Source organism: Lucilia cuprina, chromosome 2 (genome assembly GCF_022045245.1).
Source record: "Lucilia cuprina isolate Lc7/37 chromosome 2, ASM2204524v1, whole genome shotgun sequence".
NCBI lineage: Eukaryota > Metazoa > Arthropoda > Insecta > Diptera > Calliphoridae > Lucilia > Lucilia cuprina.
In genome coordinates, this window is record NC_060950.1 from 28266196 (window position 1) to 28284372 (window position 18177).

Below are 18177 nucleotides of genomic sequence, written 5' to 3' on the forward strand. Positions count from 1 at the left end.
AGTTCAGTTCTAGTTCAGTTCTAGTTCAGTTCTAGTTCAGTTCTAGTTCAGTTCTAGTTCAGTTCTAGTTCAGTTCTAGTTTAGTTCTAATTCAGTTCTAGTTCAGTTGTAGCTTATTTTACAGTTCCTGTTCTGTATAGTTCCATTTACTGTAAATACAATTTTATCATGTTCATCAAGAACCTTTAAATAATTAGCTGCATCCTTAACTCGTCTCACTTTCACACACTAGACACTGTTAATTACTCAGTCGTCCAAAAATTGCAATGATAAATGTTGAAAATAATTTAAATTGTAGTTTTTTATACGTTTTCCTTATTTTCTACCAACATGCCCTTAATGCACTGACTACCCCACTACAAGTCTTTATCATTTTATGGCGCAACTTAAGAATTTTTTTATTCGTTTTATTTCCTTTTCTTATTTAAATTTTAACATTTTAAATAGCTGGAATGTTGATAAAGCGTAAAAAGAAAGTTTGTTTGATAAAAAAATTTAAAAAAAAGAATGAACAGTAAAATCGCTAAATTTAGTTTTTTTTTCGGTTGGTGTATGTGTCCTGATGAAACAATTAATTATCTAAAAGTTTACGAAAAGCGACAGAGAAATACTTTTGAATAGTTGATTAAATAATGTGGTCAATTTATCTTTTTATGACTTCGTTGGTTGGTGGTTGTGTTTAGGAAATTATTGAAATTGTTGTAAATGTGGCTTTTTTGTATTAAGACATTGCTTTTAAGTAAAGTTGACAGTAAGTTAGTCATGATAATTTGTAATTGTTGAAAATTTGTTTTAATGTTTAAGATATTTTTCTTTTAAGTCAAAATTTGGATTTTTTTTATTTTGATTTGAAAATGCTTAGCATTAAGATTAAGTTTGCTATAAGGAAAACTAGTGGTATTTTTTTATTTTTTTGAATTTAGTGATATCTCTCTCCTTTTGTAAGTTAAAATATTAATAGCTTTTAAATAAAATTTAATGGGAATTTGATCATTTGCGAAGATGAATTATTAGAATTTCTAGTTCCTTAGCATTTAATAAGTGCTCCATCAGTACTCCTTAACTTTTTATCTATATTTAACTTTTTGCCATTGGTAAATCCCTCTGATTATCTTAGAAATATTAATGAGACTTTGTGTGTTGTCAGAATTGTTTAAATATTAAAATTCCTTTGACAGTAATTAACATAACCAACAAATGTCGAGAAGTAGGTTGAAGCACTTAAACACACCTTCTTTAACTTATATTTAAAGTTGCACATAAAATCCTGTCTACAATTTTCATGTACATGAATCTTCAAAGAAAGAAAGAGAAAGATTTCCTCTATTTTTTAAGAAGGTAAAGTAATAGACACACACAGAAATATTTTCAGATTTGACTTAAAAGGAAAAATATTAACAGGAAACGGATGCTTGTTATGATGAAAAGAAGAAAAAAAAAATAGAAATTCACGTGTACGCTACAGAAGTATATTTTAATAAATATTCCACTTGATTCTTTTTAAAATATTTTAGATTATTTAAAAAATATTTTTTTGGATTTTGAGTGATTGCAATTATTGTTTAAGGGTAGAAGGGGACCATACACCACTTTTTTGAGGAGGCCTCAAATTAAAACCACAATATATATTCCTCATTTTTTTCCTGCTTTAGATATTTAGATATGTTGTCTTTAGTTTTATCCCTTTTAATCTTTCCTAAGTCATCCTTATGTATATATTTTTTTAATTTTTCCGTACTGACCAAAAACGACGATACCGTCCCATCCATGGGGATGGGGCAGATTTGTCATTAGTAAAATAGGAATAAAAAAAATTAAATACAAAAACTTATTTTGCTGATTTATATTTTAATTCACTAAACAAAGTATAATAAACTAGATATTTATTTTGTTTGTTTTACTGATTTTTCCTATGTTTTAAACAAATTTTGTGCTACATCACAAGCATTACATATATTTGGCAAATGTGCCCCACGACAGTTTTGAGGTTGAGTTTCAATTTTTTTCGGGCTTTAAATTATATTATCGAAGATATTATTATGTCTTATTGTTCAATATTATTGGCGTTCTATCACAAAAACATAAAAAGTTCACACAAAAAGTTCACACAGTGAAATATTTTTACAGCTCTTTGAAAAACAATTAATCACGTCTGCCAACCATCATATGAAAAATTAATCTTTCAAACTTTCAAGGACGATAGATAATCGATAAACGAGAACAAAATTTGATAATGTTTTCTGTTTTCAAGTTATTCGCTATTGACAGATGTGCCCCTATGGCGCATGATCCCCCTTTTACCATAATCGACTACTCCGAGTCATATATAAGTATGTATGTGTGTATCCACCATTAAAGCTTGTTGTCATTAATCAATAATTGGACCAAGTTAAAATGAATTTAAAAGAATGTTTTCATTTTAAAAAACAAATCACTTTTATCGATATACTCCACTAATAATAATCAGATTTTTTAAATGGTCTTATTTTGGGGAAAGGGTCAATTAAGATCTTATCCTTGCAACATTTCCTAGAAATATATGCTTTCTGTAAAAGTTACTTTTGTCGGATTTTAATGCACGAACGAAATGACTCTTAAAGTAATTTTCTAAAGAGGTTCTTATATGGGTGGTAGGGTGAATTATTGACCGAGATTTTTGTACTAACAATATTTAACCAATTATGCGATTTGAAAGAATTTTCAAAAGGTCTGAATTTTCCATTGCATATTCTTTCTATAGATCTTCAAATAATGACCATCCCTACCAACTGTGCAGCAATGCTTAACTCATTTGGATTACGGAAATCAACAACCTATGGACATGCTAGTATTACCAATCTACTACTCACAATCTAATGCCAGACAAGTACATAATCTCACACACGTACTTCGATCGACTCTTCAATGTAATATCTTCGATTCCTTCCTAAAAATGCTAAAAATAGATGGATTAATTTGAAACCATAATCAATGAATACTGTCGCAATTAAAATGATAAAGAATAGGCAGAGACGATGTTCCGTCTTCTCTGCGAATAGAAGTAGATTCAGCTATTTGGGTTAAAACTTAATGATCTCCTTAGATTTCTTATTGCTACGGGATAGATCTACTACTATAAATTCTACCTCTGACTAGTAAAGGGGTGTTTTTAAAAATGACGTTGTTAATAGAGTTGACTGCTCAATAGAGTAATCCAATTCATAATCGATTTACTAGTCCTTAGTCCAGTAGCTTATAGACAAAGCAATAAACTAGCCATACACTCGGTTTTATATCGGTGTATAGACTATTCAGTAGTTCATAGAATAGTTTATATTCTTTCTACTAGACAAAGTTGTTTACTAGTCCTTAGTCCAGTAGCTTATAGACAAAGCAATAAACTAGCCATACACTCGGTTTTATATCGGTATATAGACTATTCAGTAGTTCATAGAATAGTCTATATTCTTTCTACTAGACAAAGTTGTTTTTGGTGCCTTTTATATCCTCTATTACATATATGAGTTATTACATATACATTACCCTGTGAATAGGTCCATAGTGCATATATACATATAAAGCTTCATATATACATATAATGTTTACTTCCAGACCAGAGATACAACCGAAACGGTTCAAATCGGCTGCGGCTGGCCGCCGTCTTCTTTCGGCTCAAAAGCTAAGCTGGCTTAAACGTAGCCGCTGGAATCACACATGTATTTCGGAAAAAATTCACCAATTTGAACGGAGTTGCCACTATTTTAAATTATTATTGCGAATTGAAAAGTGTTACCACACAATATTGTGGTAATATTTAAATTGTTAAAACTACTATTAATGTTAATTTTTCTGAAGAAAAAACTTAGGTTTCTATATAACAGACTAGTATACAGAGATTTTTCAATATAATAAACACTTATAAGGTCAATTTCTGAAGAAAAGTTTAAATTGAGTCGACAATTTATCCGCCGCCGATATTTTATATAATAAGACGCCGCCGCCGCCGACCTAAAATGGTTGCGCCGCCGATCATTTTGCATCGGCTTGTATCTCTGTTCCAGACACTACTAACACGATCATAAATAATGCTATCGGTATAAAACTTGATATGAATATGTCCTGAGTACATGTAAATCTATTATGTTTCTTGATCGGTCTATAATGGGTCAATGTTTTCATAAAAGGCATAACTCCGAAAATTACCCTTGTTCTACCTCTTACTGTAGGTATCATTTGCATCGACTTCATTTAATTTCTTGTCTCCTTTTCGTAAGAGTCTTGTTAATAAATAAAACCTTTTCATGTCTAGTGTTTAGTTGCTGTTGCCGCTACTGTTCATTAATTCATTAGAAGCTTATTATAATTAAACGTTATTGTTTTAATTTTATTGTTGCAAAATTGCTGTCGTTTTTTTTGATGTTGATATTTTTTTTCTTTTTTTGTAAAAATTTAAAGCCGTAAAATACGTGTATTTTTTCTTTACGGATAATTAAGGTTATGTTTTTTTTTGCTTCCTGTCTCTTGTTCTCCTTAGTTTATTGTTATTCTTCAATATAGACATAAGTGTTTGTTTGTCTTTAAAACTGCATGTCTGTCTTATGTGCACATTACAAGGAGACAATGTATCCATTTTAAAAATATTTTTTTTTCAAAATTTCTTGATATTAGATTAACATTAGCATACAATTCTGTAATCGGAGCTATAATAAAAAGCTATAGTAAGTTCAGTATTTATTTTCGAGACGCCAACTTTGAACTACAGGGTTAAATTTTCTCATGGCCTGTGTTTCTATGTGTATGTGTGTGTGTTTGTCTTTTAAGAGGTCTTTTAAAGTGATATTAAAATTAATTAAGTAATTTCCATTTTCATTTACAATTATAGTTACGAGTAAGTACGAGTCCATTCTCCTGCCAACATTATCAAAATGTAATGTTATAATGACAATAATGTTGATGATGATACTGCTGATGAGTAAGTACATCATTGTCTACCACTACAGCTTTATGAATGATATTCTCTTAATTGTTATTGTCTTAATGACCAAATTAATGGCTATGAATGTAAGTTGTATGTAAAATATTCAAATGTAATTTTGTGGTACCTATTATTTAATATGAAGAAGCGGAGTTTATTGCAATATAAAATTATATGTCAAAAAAGTTCTAGTTCAGTTCTAGTTCAGCTCTAGTTCACTTCTAGTTCAGTTCTAGTTCAGTTCTAGTTTAGTTTTAGTTCAGTTCTAGTTCAGTTCTAGTTCAGATCTAGTTCAGTTCTAGTTCAGTTCTAGTTCAGTTCTAGTTCAGTTCTAGTTCAGTTCTAGTTCAGTTCTAGTTCAGTTCTAGTTCAGTTCTAGTTCAGTTCTAGTTCAGTTCTAGTTCAGTTCTAGTTCAGTTCTAGTTCAGTTCTAGTTCAGTTCTAGTTCAGTTCTAGTTCAGTTCTAGTTCAGTTCTAGTTCAGTTCTAGTTCAGTTCTAGTTCAGTTCTAGTTCAGTTCTAGTTCAGTTCTAGTTCAGTTCTAGTTCAGTTCTAGTTCAGTTCTAGTTCAGTTCTAGTTCAGTTTAGTTCAGTTCTAGTTCAGTTCTAGTTCAGTTCTAGTTCAGTTCTAGTTCAGTTCTAGTTCATCTATAGTCTAGTCGATAGTCTAGTCTATAATCTAGATTATAGTCTATAATCTATTTTATAGTCTGGTCTATAACCTGGTCTAAAGTCTGGTTTGAAGTCTATAGTCAAGTCTATAATCTAGTCTATAGTCTAGTCTATATTCTAGTCTATTGTCTTGTCTATGGTTAGGCTATGGTTAGGCTATGGTCTAGTCTATAGTCTAGTCTATAGTATAGGTTATAGTCTCGTCTGTAGTATATTCTATAGTGTATTCTACAGACTAGTCTATATTCTAGTAGTATAGTCTATACTTTATTTTATAGTCTAGTCTATTTTCTATTCTATGGTCTAGTCTAATTAATAGTCTATTCTATAGTATAGTCTAGAGGCTGCTTTAGAGTATAGTCTATAGTCTGCTCTATAGTTTACTCTATATTCTAGTCCATAGTCTCTATATAATATAGTCTGTAGTCTAGTCTATAATCTAGTCTATAGTCTTGTCTGCTATATAATCTATAGTCTAGTCAATTGTCTATAATTTTAATTTTTCATGTCTGACAGTCGTCACATTCGTGTTCTTAATTAATCTAGAGTGGAGCTATTATGTTTTATTTCTGATATTGGATTTGGATAAGTTAATTTATCCTAATTCGTGGATTTATGCCAAAAGATATTTATATATTTTTCGTTAAGAAAAAAAATTAAGCATTTGTTCCCAGAAGGAAATAAATTCAAAATATAACTAAGAAACGAACTGACTGACAGCTGTATTTGATTGATGATAATGTGAACCCCAGTCCATTAAATATTTGCAGAATATTAAAAACCTACTCTGTTTACTACCCCAACCCCTCTTTCCCTCCAATTAAAATTATATGGCAAAGATTTTCATTTCATCATATTTAATTTTCTTCGCTTTCATCTGTGGATTTTTTTTGTTAATATTTTTACATTTTCATTTTTGTTAAAACTATTGTTTGCAAATATAAATGTACACGATGAATATAATTTGTATTCAACATTTAACAAAAATTTATGAATAAATAATAGAAAAACATTAAAGATGAAAAATGAAACAGGAACTGAAACTGAAACAGAAAGTGAATGAAATTACAAAATTATTATGATTAAATGCTTTTTTATTCATAATCATCTCTCAAGCATTTTGTTACAGTATTTTATGTCAAATTAGCCAGAAAAATAAAGTAGCATTATGTATGGTACAATAGTTTGGGGACTTATTAGTATTTCTATTGTAATAATATGCGACTGTTGTTGTACTCTAAACTATATGTTACAATAAAAAAAAAACGTTTTATTGTGACTAATTTTGTTAAAAATAATCGTTTTATTATTCTCTGTAAAAAGTGTTCATTTTAACAAACTTTTAACTGCTTTTTTTTCAAAACTTTTCTTCTTTTTCCATTTATTTTGAATTGCAATTTTAGTTTTCTTTATAAATATGAGTTTTGCGAAGAGCTTTTTTAAAAAAGATTCATAACTTTTTAAATTTTTCTTGAAAACTCTTCTTCTTTAAAATCTTTAAGAAGTTTTCTCTAAAATCTTTTTGAAATTTTCTTTAGAAAACCTTCTGAAGTTTTCTTTGGAAAAAAATGTTTAAAGTTTTCTTAAGAAAACATTTTGAAGCTTTTTGGAGTTTTCTTTAACAACTTTCTAAAGCTTTCTTTGGAAATCTTTTCTTTTTAAAGCTTTATGAAGTTTTCTTTAATAACTATCTTAAGCTTTTTTTAATGCTTTTTGAAGATTACTTAAGAAAATCTTTTGAAGTTTTATTTGAAGCTTTTTTTAAAAAACTTTTATAATCTTTCTTTAAATTCTTTCTTTAGTTTTCTGTAGAGAACTTTTGAAGTTTTGTTTAGAAAACTGTTGAAGTTTTGTTTAGAAAACTGTTGAAGTTTTCTTTAGAAAACTTTTGAAAGTTTTCTTCTCAAAACTGTTTGAAGTTTTAAAGCTTTATGAAGTTTTCTTTTAAAACTATCTTAAGCTTTTTTAATGCTTTTTGAAGATTACTTAAGAAAACCTTTTGAAGGTTTATTTGAAAAACATTTTGAAAGCTTTTTGAAGCTTTTTTAAAAACGTTTTTAAACTTTATTTAAATTCTTTCTTTAGTTTTCTTTAGAAAACTGTTGAAGTTTTCTTTAGAATACTTTTGAAAGTTTTCTTCACAAAACTGTTTGAAGTTTCTTTTGAAAACTTTTCGACGTTTTTTTTAACTTTTAGAAGTTTTCTTTAGATATCTTTCTGGTGTTTTCTTCAGTAAACTGATTTTCCTTCAGTAAACTTTTAGAAAAATTTATTGAAGTTTTTTATAAAAACATTGTTCTTTAAACACCTTCTAAAGTTTTCTTTAGAAAACTTTTAGAAGTTTTTTTTTGAAAACTTTTGAATTTTTTAAAAAATTTTTAGGAAAACTTTTTCATAAAAAGCTTTATGAGGGTTTCCTTAGAAAACTTTTTGAAGTTTTTATGAAAAGAATTTTAGAACTTTCTGAAGTTTGTTTTTAAAAAGTTTTGTGAAATTTTATAACTTAAAAAAATTTTAAACTTTTTAGAAAAGCTTTTTTATAAAAATGTTTTTAACTGTGAATTACAGCTTTATAGATAGCTATTTTGAATGTAGATTGTAGTTAGCAAACTGCCTATTGGGAATAGTTTTCGTTGGCAAAGTTTTCATTATGAATAGTTTTCTTTAAAAATAAAGTTCTTTAATTGTGAATTATAGCTTTATATAAAAACTTTTTACTGTGAATTGGTTGTGGTATGAAGCTTTGTAAATATTTTCATTCAATAGAGCATATTTTTGCATACTTTAGCACATTTTTCTCTTAGCAGCATTTTTTTTCTGTTATCGATTTCTTTCTTTTATCAATGTTAAATTCTTCGTATTTGATTTTCTATATTTTTCATATAAACTAGTAAAAGTAAATGTTGCTTTTATTTTACTCAATGTGTTAGTAGCACAACATATATGTACATATCACCTTTAGTTGCAAGTAAATATTTCATATTTATGATGGTTATTGAAAATGATTGATTATTATTATTATTTTCACATAACAAATAACAAAACAGGCGAATAGTGAGAAAATTAAAAAAAAAATTGAAAACTTCGACATGAACAAAAAAAGCAATATCAATCAATATGTTGATAGATGATGTTAATATTTATAGAGTTAATTATGTTGTTGTTGCTTTTTTTATTATAAATAAAAATATGATGTGGGTGTGTGTGTGTTGATGCAGGTTGTATTGGTTTTAAAATATTTATTAAACGAGATAAGATCATAATAGATTGTATGCAAAATGAGTAAATGAAAAATCGACAAATCCCTGAAATAGGTAATTTATTATTCAGAAATATTAATAACAAAATGTATATGTTTATGATCCTTTTTTTTGACATATGCCAATAGTTTACACGATTGTCAGATTTTACAACTTTAAGAGAAAAAGGTCTAATGTTCCATGTGAATTTACATTTTTTGCAACTTTTGTCAGAAAAAATTGTAAAGCAATAACATTGGCAGACATGTTAAAATCGTGCAAACATATTTTTATTGTCTAATGTGTACATCTGACAATGACAAGACGTAATATTATGAGAAAAATACACACATAAAAAAGTCTGGCAACTTTTTCCCACAACAATCTGACAATATCTGTTGGGAGATACATTTATTATACGACATTTGTCTGTCATGGAAATTGTAAAGTTTTCTTACAATCGTAAGAAACAACAAATTACCTATCGCTAACAATTTTTATTGTAACATCAAGTTGCCAAATCTGACAACCTGGTATGCATAATGTCTAACGACGATATCAAGATGTCGTTTTTATCTTCCAACATTGTCAGAAGTGCTTTTGCTGACAACGAACGTTGCATGATCACACGATTGTTAGACATTTTCCTGCCAACGTTGTACGATCTGACAACCGTGTATCACAGCTAGTTAGCTAGTTACTCAGTTTGTTAGATAGATAAATAGATAGTTAGATAGATAGATATATAGATAGATAGATAGATAGATAGATAGATAGATAGGTAGATAGATAGATAGATAGATAGATAGATAGATAGATAGATAGATAGATAGATAGATAGATAGATAGATAGATAGATAGATAGATTTATAGATAGATATATAGATAGATAAATTTATAGATATATTAGTTAGTTAATTAGTTAGTTAGGTAGTTAGTTAGTTAGTTGTATATGTGTTTGTATATGTACATACAGATTAAAGCCTCGATGAAGTGATGTGTAACATCAACAATTACGTTATGATTAAAATAAACAAGTGCTATATTCGGCTGTGCCGAATCTTTAACACCCTCCACCAGCAAGCTTCTTTTTTTTTTTGAAAGCTATCTAATTTTTTTCCAAAAAAAAAAAAAAAAAAAAAATGGGTAGAATGATTTACAAACAAATCGATATTTTTAATGAACTAAAATCGTTTAAGTGATTTTTCAAAAACGATTTTGTTTCAAATTTTTATCAATATAGCTTTATTTGGCAGCAAAATATGTGCTATTAAGTGGTTTTTGGAAGTGGACCTTATATGGGAGCTATGACCAATAATGGGCCTATTCTGGAAAAATTTTGCAACTGATTTATGTCGAATTTTATCAAAATAAATTAATTTATCAACGAAATATATACGTTAAACTGATGTTCGAAAGTGAATCTTATATGGGATCTATAACCAAAAATAGACCGATCCGGAAAAAATTGGTTTATTCACCAAACCAATCATGTTCGAAAGTGAATCTTATATGGGATCTATAACCAATAATAGACCGATCCGAAAAAAATGGTTCATTCACCACAAAACTTACCCAAATCGAATTTTATCCCGATAACTTTATAATGAAATGAATTATGTGCGTTTGAGTGATTTTCGGAAGTGGCCTTATATGAGAGCCATGACCAATTGAGGATCGAATCGAAAAAAATTGTAATTGGTACATATACAGAACATAATCGTGTTTATTTTAATTTTATCTTAATAGCTTTATTTATAAATGATATATGACCGTTTAAGTGATTTTCGAAAGTGGACCTCATATGGGAGTTAAATAGTCTCAGAATTTTATGAGGACCCAGAATATATATATATATACTTTCTTGCTGTTACATACGGAATGACAAAGTTATATATACCCTCTGTCACCAATGATGATAGTGGAGGGTGTAATAAAAACAGTAATGATTCATTTGTTTATTTTATTAGGGTATTGTGATCACGTCTAAAAACCACTTAAATAAAGTACAGTCGAACATGTTCGACATTATGATACCCTACGCGAATAGTAGTTTGTACAAATGAGTTTTTTTAGATTTTTGTTCAAAAATAAGGGATATGTGATACGTTCCTACCAAAACCAATTTAGCTAAATATTTCAATAGATATATTTATAATTTATATATATTTTTTTTTTTGGACCAGCACTCAGTGGATGACCCCTACTATTGCAGCGCGTTGTGCTGTAACTAGGAAGATATCTTGTGGGAGGGAGGATAGAGGTAGTAGTGTTTGTGGACATTTGATTTAAACATATAATTACATCGAAAGTGACGAGAAATACTTCTGCAGGAGGTTTGTTCCACATATATCAAAAGTTTCTGATCATTTGCCATACCCCAGCTAACATTTTTTGAAATTTTTGATCACATTCGAGTCATTTATGACTCTTCTGCACGATTGAAATGATGATATATGGGCTCATTTTCTAATCATAAATGATACACTCCTCGAGAGAAAATGGTACCCTACCCGCGACTCTTCTAAATGAGTTATTTATAAGCCCCACTTCTGATCTATTATGACTCATTTTTTAATTTTTTTTGAGTGATTAATGAGCCTAATAACTGGTCGTTTTTGAGATATTTCCGAATCATATTATAGTCATTTTTGAGTATTTTCTGAGTAATTTTATGTTTGTTACAGACAAGTACAATACAACAGAAAACTGTTTTTGATTTGAAATAAACAGTAAAACATTAATTGGAATTATTTAGACTGAGTTTAGTGATTAGTCGCCCAACTATCTTCGGTAGAAGATTATTAAACATAAAAAATTATTATAATAAATAATCAATTTCCTTGACAGAAAAGTCGATTTCTGTCAAGGAAATATAAATAAATATATAATTATAAATATCCCACAAATTCAAATACTTATACATTTAATTTTATAAACGAAATGAGAATTATATCAACAGATTTTAGGCCACACAAAATGTTTTGCCAACTCTTCCAAAAGAATCTTTTCTGAGCCCTATTCCTAATCAGTTTCGACTCATTTTTGAGTCATTTTAAGTGTAAGTGTTGCAATTTCATTACAAACAAAAAACAATTACATAAGAAACAATTTTATATCTTCCAACTAGTTAAAATATGATCACAAAATAGGTTTTTTAAGCCATCATATTTCAAACACCAGTATGGTAAATTTATGATTGCTATACATTTTATTTTTCAAATATTCAGTTTTCTATTCTATATCGGGATCATTTTCGAGTCATTTTTAAGCGCTCAAGTTATTAATCACTTTAAGATCATCAAAAGGAGTCAAAAATGACTAAGTTTACTAAGTTTTACTGATTAATAATCCAATAATCTTCCAAATGCTAGCTGGGAGGTTTGCGTTAAAAAAACACATCACAGAAAAAACTATCCGTAGTTTATTTCCAATTAACATATTTTTCTTTTTCTTTAATTTTTATTTAAACAATTTTTTTTTGTCTTAAATATCTCGTTGTTTGAAACCTATGTGTACAATTTTGATTTAATTTTTAATTGATTCAATTACATTTTTTATTAATTAAATTAATTTCTTAATTTTCTGACCTACTTTTCTATTTTAGTGTTTATACCCTTCACTTTCGTGAGAAGGGTATATATAAGTTTGTCATTCCGTTTGTAATTTCTATAATATAATTTTCCGACCTCATAAAGTATATATATTCTGGATCCTTATATATAGCGGTGTTGTCTGTCTGTCCGACTGTCCATCTGTCTGTCTCTCCGCCTGTGTGTTTGTTGAAATAATTTTTTAGAGGACCTCAGATATCGGCGAGATCCGAATCTTCAATAATACTGCTTTCGAGAAGATCGCTATTTAAAATCGGGGAACTTTTTTTTTTTGTTCTACAAAAGGTACTTTTTGAATTTTCTATAATATAGAACGTAGAAACATGAACCTAGAAACATGAAATTAAGTATGTAGAGCCCGGATTAGATCAGAACACATAAAAGGAAACTTTTTGGTACTTTTTCGTTCTACAAAATGTACTTTTTGAATTTTCTATAATATTAAACCTAGAAACATGAAATTTAGTATGTAGAGCCCGTATTAGATCAGAACACATAAAAAACCTAGAAACATAATTTTAGCATGTAGGGCCTTGACTAGGTAAGAACTTACAAAAAGGGACTTTTTGGTACTTTTTCGTTCCACAAAAGGTACTTTTTGAATTTTCTATAATATTGAACCCAGAAACATGAAATTTAGTATGTAGAGCCCGTATTAGATCAGAACACATAAAAAACCTAGAAACATGAAATTTAGCATGTAGGGCCTTGATTAGGTAAGAACCTAGAAAAAGAGACTTTTGGTACTTTTTCGTTCTACAAAAGGTATTTTTTGAATTTTCTTTTCGTTCTTCAAAAGGTACTTTTTGAATTTTCTATAATATTGAACCTAGAAACATGAAATTAAAGTTTGTAGAGTCCGGATTAGGCGAGAACACCTAAAAGGGAACTTTTAAGTACTTTTTCATTCTACAAATGGTACTTTTTGAAATTTCCATAATATTGAACCTAGAATCACGAAATTAAGTATGTAGAGTCTGGATTAAGTGAGAACCCATAAAAGGGGACTTTTTGGTATCTTACCGTTTTGCAATTGTTATTTTTATTTTTTGTATTGAAATTCGTACTGACTGTTTTTAACACATCATGGTGAAGGGTATATAAGATTCGGCACAATCGAATATAAAACTCTTACTTGTTTTTAATATATCATTTAAAATTTTTTTTGCGAGGAATATTTATAATTCTTAAATATTCATCATTTTGGTTATAGGTGCAAAACTTGAATGATAGAATTCTTTTGATAATTGATACTTATTTTCAGTTTTTTCTGTGAATTGAATGAATGCGAATGACAGATGTTTTTAGCTCTTTAGCTCTATATACTCTTTTGCCGATGACAGGGCAAAAGAGTATATAGAGCTAAAGGATTGATATAGAATGTCGTTTATAAATATAATAAATAGGGTAGGGGAAAGAACGGAGTCTTGCGGTACCGCTGAATTAATCTTGAACTCATTTTAGAGATCCCATCTATAACAACTCGTATAGTGCGATCTTTGCAAAAGTTCGAAAAAAAATTGACAAAAGTTATTACCATGATTAGTTGTCGGAAGCATATATTATAGCTTTACAAACATCAACGCAAACATATAACATTCTATAGATGTGTAGGGTAAAAAAAAATAAACTAACCACAACATTCAACAGCTTTATTGAATTAGCAATAAATATATTTTTAAGTTTTGAACAGTTTTTAACGAGACGTTCTCAAGCCACACACATAAATCATTAAAATTTGTAGCAAAATGTCTTCCGCCGGGTAAACGTCTTTGATATCAATCAATAAAATTATATTTATTATTTTTTTCTTTCTTTTCAAGCATCTCTAAAGTAAGCCTTTTGGGTAATGACTCCGGTCAGTGTTATCTAAAAGATTCTGTGTCAGTGGAAAATTTTCCCAGTGGGGAATCAGATGAAAAAATATCCCGAAATAATTTGTCTGGCTTTGAGACCTCGTTATTGATCTTAACTAATGTTTTTGTAATTCTTTTTATAATTTTTATTTTGGTTTGGTTTATTTAGTTTTATGTGCTATTGAATTAAAACACTATGTGGTAAATCAATTTTTAAATACTTTAAAAAAATTCGATATTAATTATATAATTGTGCAAATCATACTTAATATAAAATTTCAAATGTACTCATAATAAAAATTAAATACATTACTTAATAAAAAATCATATATTGAAAAAATATATGTTTAGGTAATTGAAAACCAGCATATTTCCTACTTCTTTGGAGTCAAGTCTATAGTTCATAGTGTAGTCTAGTCTAGTCTATAGTCCAGTATATATAAAGAATAGTATATAGTCTACTCTAGTCTATAGTTTAGTCTATAGTCTATAGTCTAGCCTATAGTCTAGTATATAGTCTAGTATATAGTCTAGTCTATAGTCTAGTCTATAGTCTAGTCTATAGTCTAGTCTATAGTCTAGTCTATAGTCTAGTCTATAGTCTAGTCTATAGTCTAGTCTATAGTCTAGTCTATAGTCTAGTCTATAGTCTAGTCTATAGTCTAGTCTATAGTCTAGTCTATAGTCTAGTATATAGTCCAGTCTATAGTCTAGTCTATAGTCTAGTCTATATTCTAGTCTGTAGTCTAGTCTATAGTCTAGTCTGTAGTCTAGTCTATAGTCTAGTCTGTAGTCTAGTCTATAGTCTAGTTTGTAGTCTAGTCTATAGTCTATTCTATAGTCTAGTCTATAGACGTGGCTAAGGATGTTCTCGACCTATAAAGCTGAAAATTTGTGTCTGTCCTAGTATCCAATAGTACTTACCTTGGTTATCGAAAGATGTATATTTAATAGTGTGGTCACTGGATATAAAATTACCAATATAATTTTGTATTGAATGGGTTAATATAAGGAGTGAGATCGGAAAATTCTTAACATACATATATGTTTATAAAAAAGAAACCACTAAACTTACAGCTTTATTTTTTTTTATTTGATTCAAATTATTATTACAATTTACAAAAAAATATATATATATATTTTTATAGTTTTAATCACTAGTGATGAAATTTTGAACCCTTTTCGGAAACCCTTCCATTAACGTTTTTATAGTGCTTTCTGTCACTTTGCTCGAACATGTAGTCCATCTCCGTTTAAAATCTACCACACTTTTGGACACCTTTTTTGTACTCTTCAATTCTCTTTTAACAAGAGCCCAATATCTCTCCACTGGCCTTAGCTCCGGGCGGTTTGGAGGATTTGCCTCTCTTGGTACAAATACCACATTATTGTTCTTGTACCACTCAAGGGCTTGTTTACCATAGTGACAGGATGCCAAGTCAGGCCAAAAAAAAGTGGACACATTATGAAGTCTTATGAATGGAAGCAGCCTTTTTTGTAAACATTCCTTGATGTAAATTTCGGTATTTATAGAGCCCGTTGTAACAAATGATTGGCTTTGTTTGCCGCAACTGCATATTACTTGCCATACCAAGAACTTTCTGGGAAATTTTGTCTGCTTTTGGGTCCTAAACTTTTCTTCAACATTCCCTCGAGCATCAGCAACATAAAACTTTTGACCTGGAAGTTGCGAAAAATCTGCCAGAACATACGTTTCGTCATCCATTATGCAGCAAGAATATTTTTTTATAAAACTTGACTTCAATTTCCGTGCTCTGTTTTTGGCCTCTAAATTTGTAGCAGCGTTCCTGTCAGGAACTTTTTGAGCCTTGTATGTTTTTAAACCTGCATTAGCTTTAACTTTTCGTACCAAATAGTCCGAGCACTGAGCTAACCGTGCTGCTTTCCTACCGGATGTGTTGGGAGCTCTTTTGAAAATGCGTTCTATTTTTTTGGCTTTAGAAACATCATGTGGACCATTCCTTCTACCAAGAACCAGGTTTTCTATCAACTGACAAGTTCTCCCGGTACTTTTTAATAACATTGGAAACAGTTTGACGGCAGACCTTTGTATGCTTGGCCAACTTTTTGTAAGACCAAGTTGGGTTTAGTGGAAAATATTTAATAATTTCAGTACGCACTTTTTTCTGGTCACTCATTTTAATCAGATTAACAAAAAAATTAATATAATTGACATTACAAATAATAACTGACATGTTTTTCAAAGGTAACTTGATCAAAAAAAAAAAAAAAAATCAAATAATACTTTGGTTGAAAAATGTAATGAAAAACGTGTGTTAAGAATTTTTCGATCTCACTCCTTAAATTTTATTATGTTTACTTATTTAGCCAATTTTACGATTGTTTATTTTGGCATGGAATGTATTAAGTGGTACATGTGGATTTTGTGGAAGTAAATGTTATCAATAGCACCGTTGTTTTTCTTTTGTTGTTGTCGCTGTTGTTCTTGTTTTATTTTATTGATATGATAACAAAGCGATCGATACGTAAATATTTAATCAAATACTAAAGAGAGAAACGCAACTAAACAAAACACAAAAAAACTGGGTGAGACAGTTTTCAACGAACTGTCATTTTGTAAGGTGTATTAAATCACGTAATTGAGTAACTGTTTAAAAATAGTAAAAAAATAAATATATTCGTGAGATAAATAAAAAAGATAATAAACATGGCATCAAGTGATTTGGAAAAATCAGCACCGTTAGATGATGTGGATTTCACCAGCGGCTTTGAGACACAATACGAACAAGAGTATCGTCCTCTTAAGCCACAAGTCATTGTACCCCGCACCCAAGATCCCAAAACCTTGTGGTATCGTGATTTACAAACCATAATAATGGTGTCATTTATTGTGGCCATATTTCTATTTGGCACCGTGCTGTTGACCAAATTGGTCTTCACCTCAAATCCCCTGTATGTGTTTGCCATCACGGCAATTTATGTGATTTTGGCCCTTGTAATGATTGTCATTGAAGTGAAGAGTATACATGTGCGCTGAGAGGAGAGTGGAGGAAATAAATAAATATTAATTTTAAATTTTATGTGAATTTATTTTTTGCTGATTTTGTGTATATTTTTGTTTTAAAATTATATTTAAGTGTAGTGTTTAATTAGGCAGGAAAAATTAAATTAATGAGTTTATATAAAGATTTTTTTATTTTGAAATGAATTATTAATTGTTTTAAAAATATGTTTGTAAAATTAATTAATAAACAGTGTGCTTTTTGTTAATTGAATTATTAAAATTTTTGTTAATAATGTATGTTTCTAATGAAAATGTGTTTTATGTTTAAAAATGTTAACAATTTGTAGACAAGGTCGTTTAGTTACTCATTGCATTATCAAATCGTAAAATATCGTTTTAGTTGTATTCGTTACCGCTGATATATATCATATTCTCGGTTTCACGATAAAAATACTGTTTGATTTGTAAATTACAAAATTATTTTATATGTTTATAGCATGAACTGTGGCACAGTGTTTAGTTTCCATATGAAATACGCAATAATTTTGACTAACTAACTAACTAACTAACTAACTAACTAACTAACTAACTAACTAACTAACTAACTAACAAACTAACAAACTAACAAACTAACAAACTAACAAACTAACAAACTAACAAACTAACAAACTAACAAACTAACAAACTAACAAACTAACAAACTAACAAACTAACAAACTAACAAACTAACAAACTAACAAACTAACAAACTAACAAACTAACAAACTAACAAACTAACAAACTAACAAACTAACAAACTAACAAACTAACAAACTAACAAACTAACAAACTAACAAACTAACAAACTAACAAACTAA

At 29.0% G+C, this 18177-nt stretch overlaps 1 protein-coding gene across 1 annotated transcript; it reads left to right on the top strand.

Moving 5' to 3' along the window:
- Positions 1-16895: 16895 nt before the first annotated feature.
- Positions 16896-17480, top strand: LOC111684739. The gene has a single exon (XM_023446937.2). The coding sequence runs from the start codon at positions 17024-17026 to the stop codon at positions 17351-17353; it is 330 nt and encodes a 109-aa protein (XP_023302705.2). The 5' UTR covers positions 16896-17023; the 3' UTR covers positions 17354-17480.
- The last annotated feature ends 697 nt before the right edge of the window (positions 17481-18177 follow it).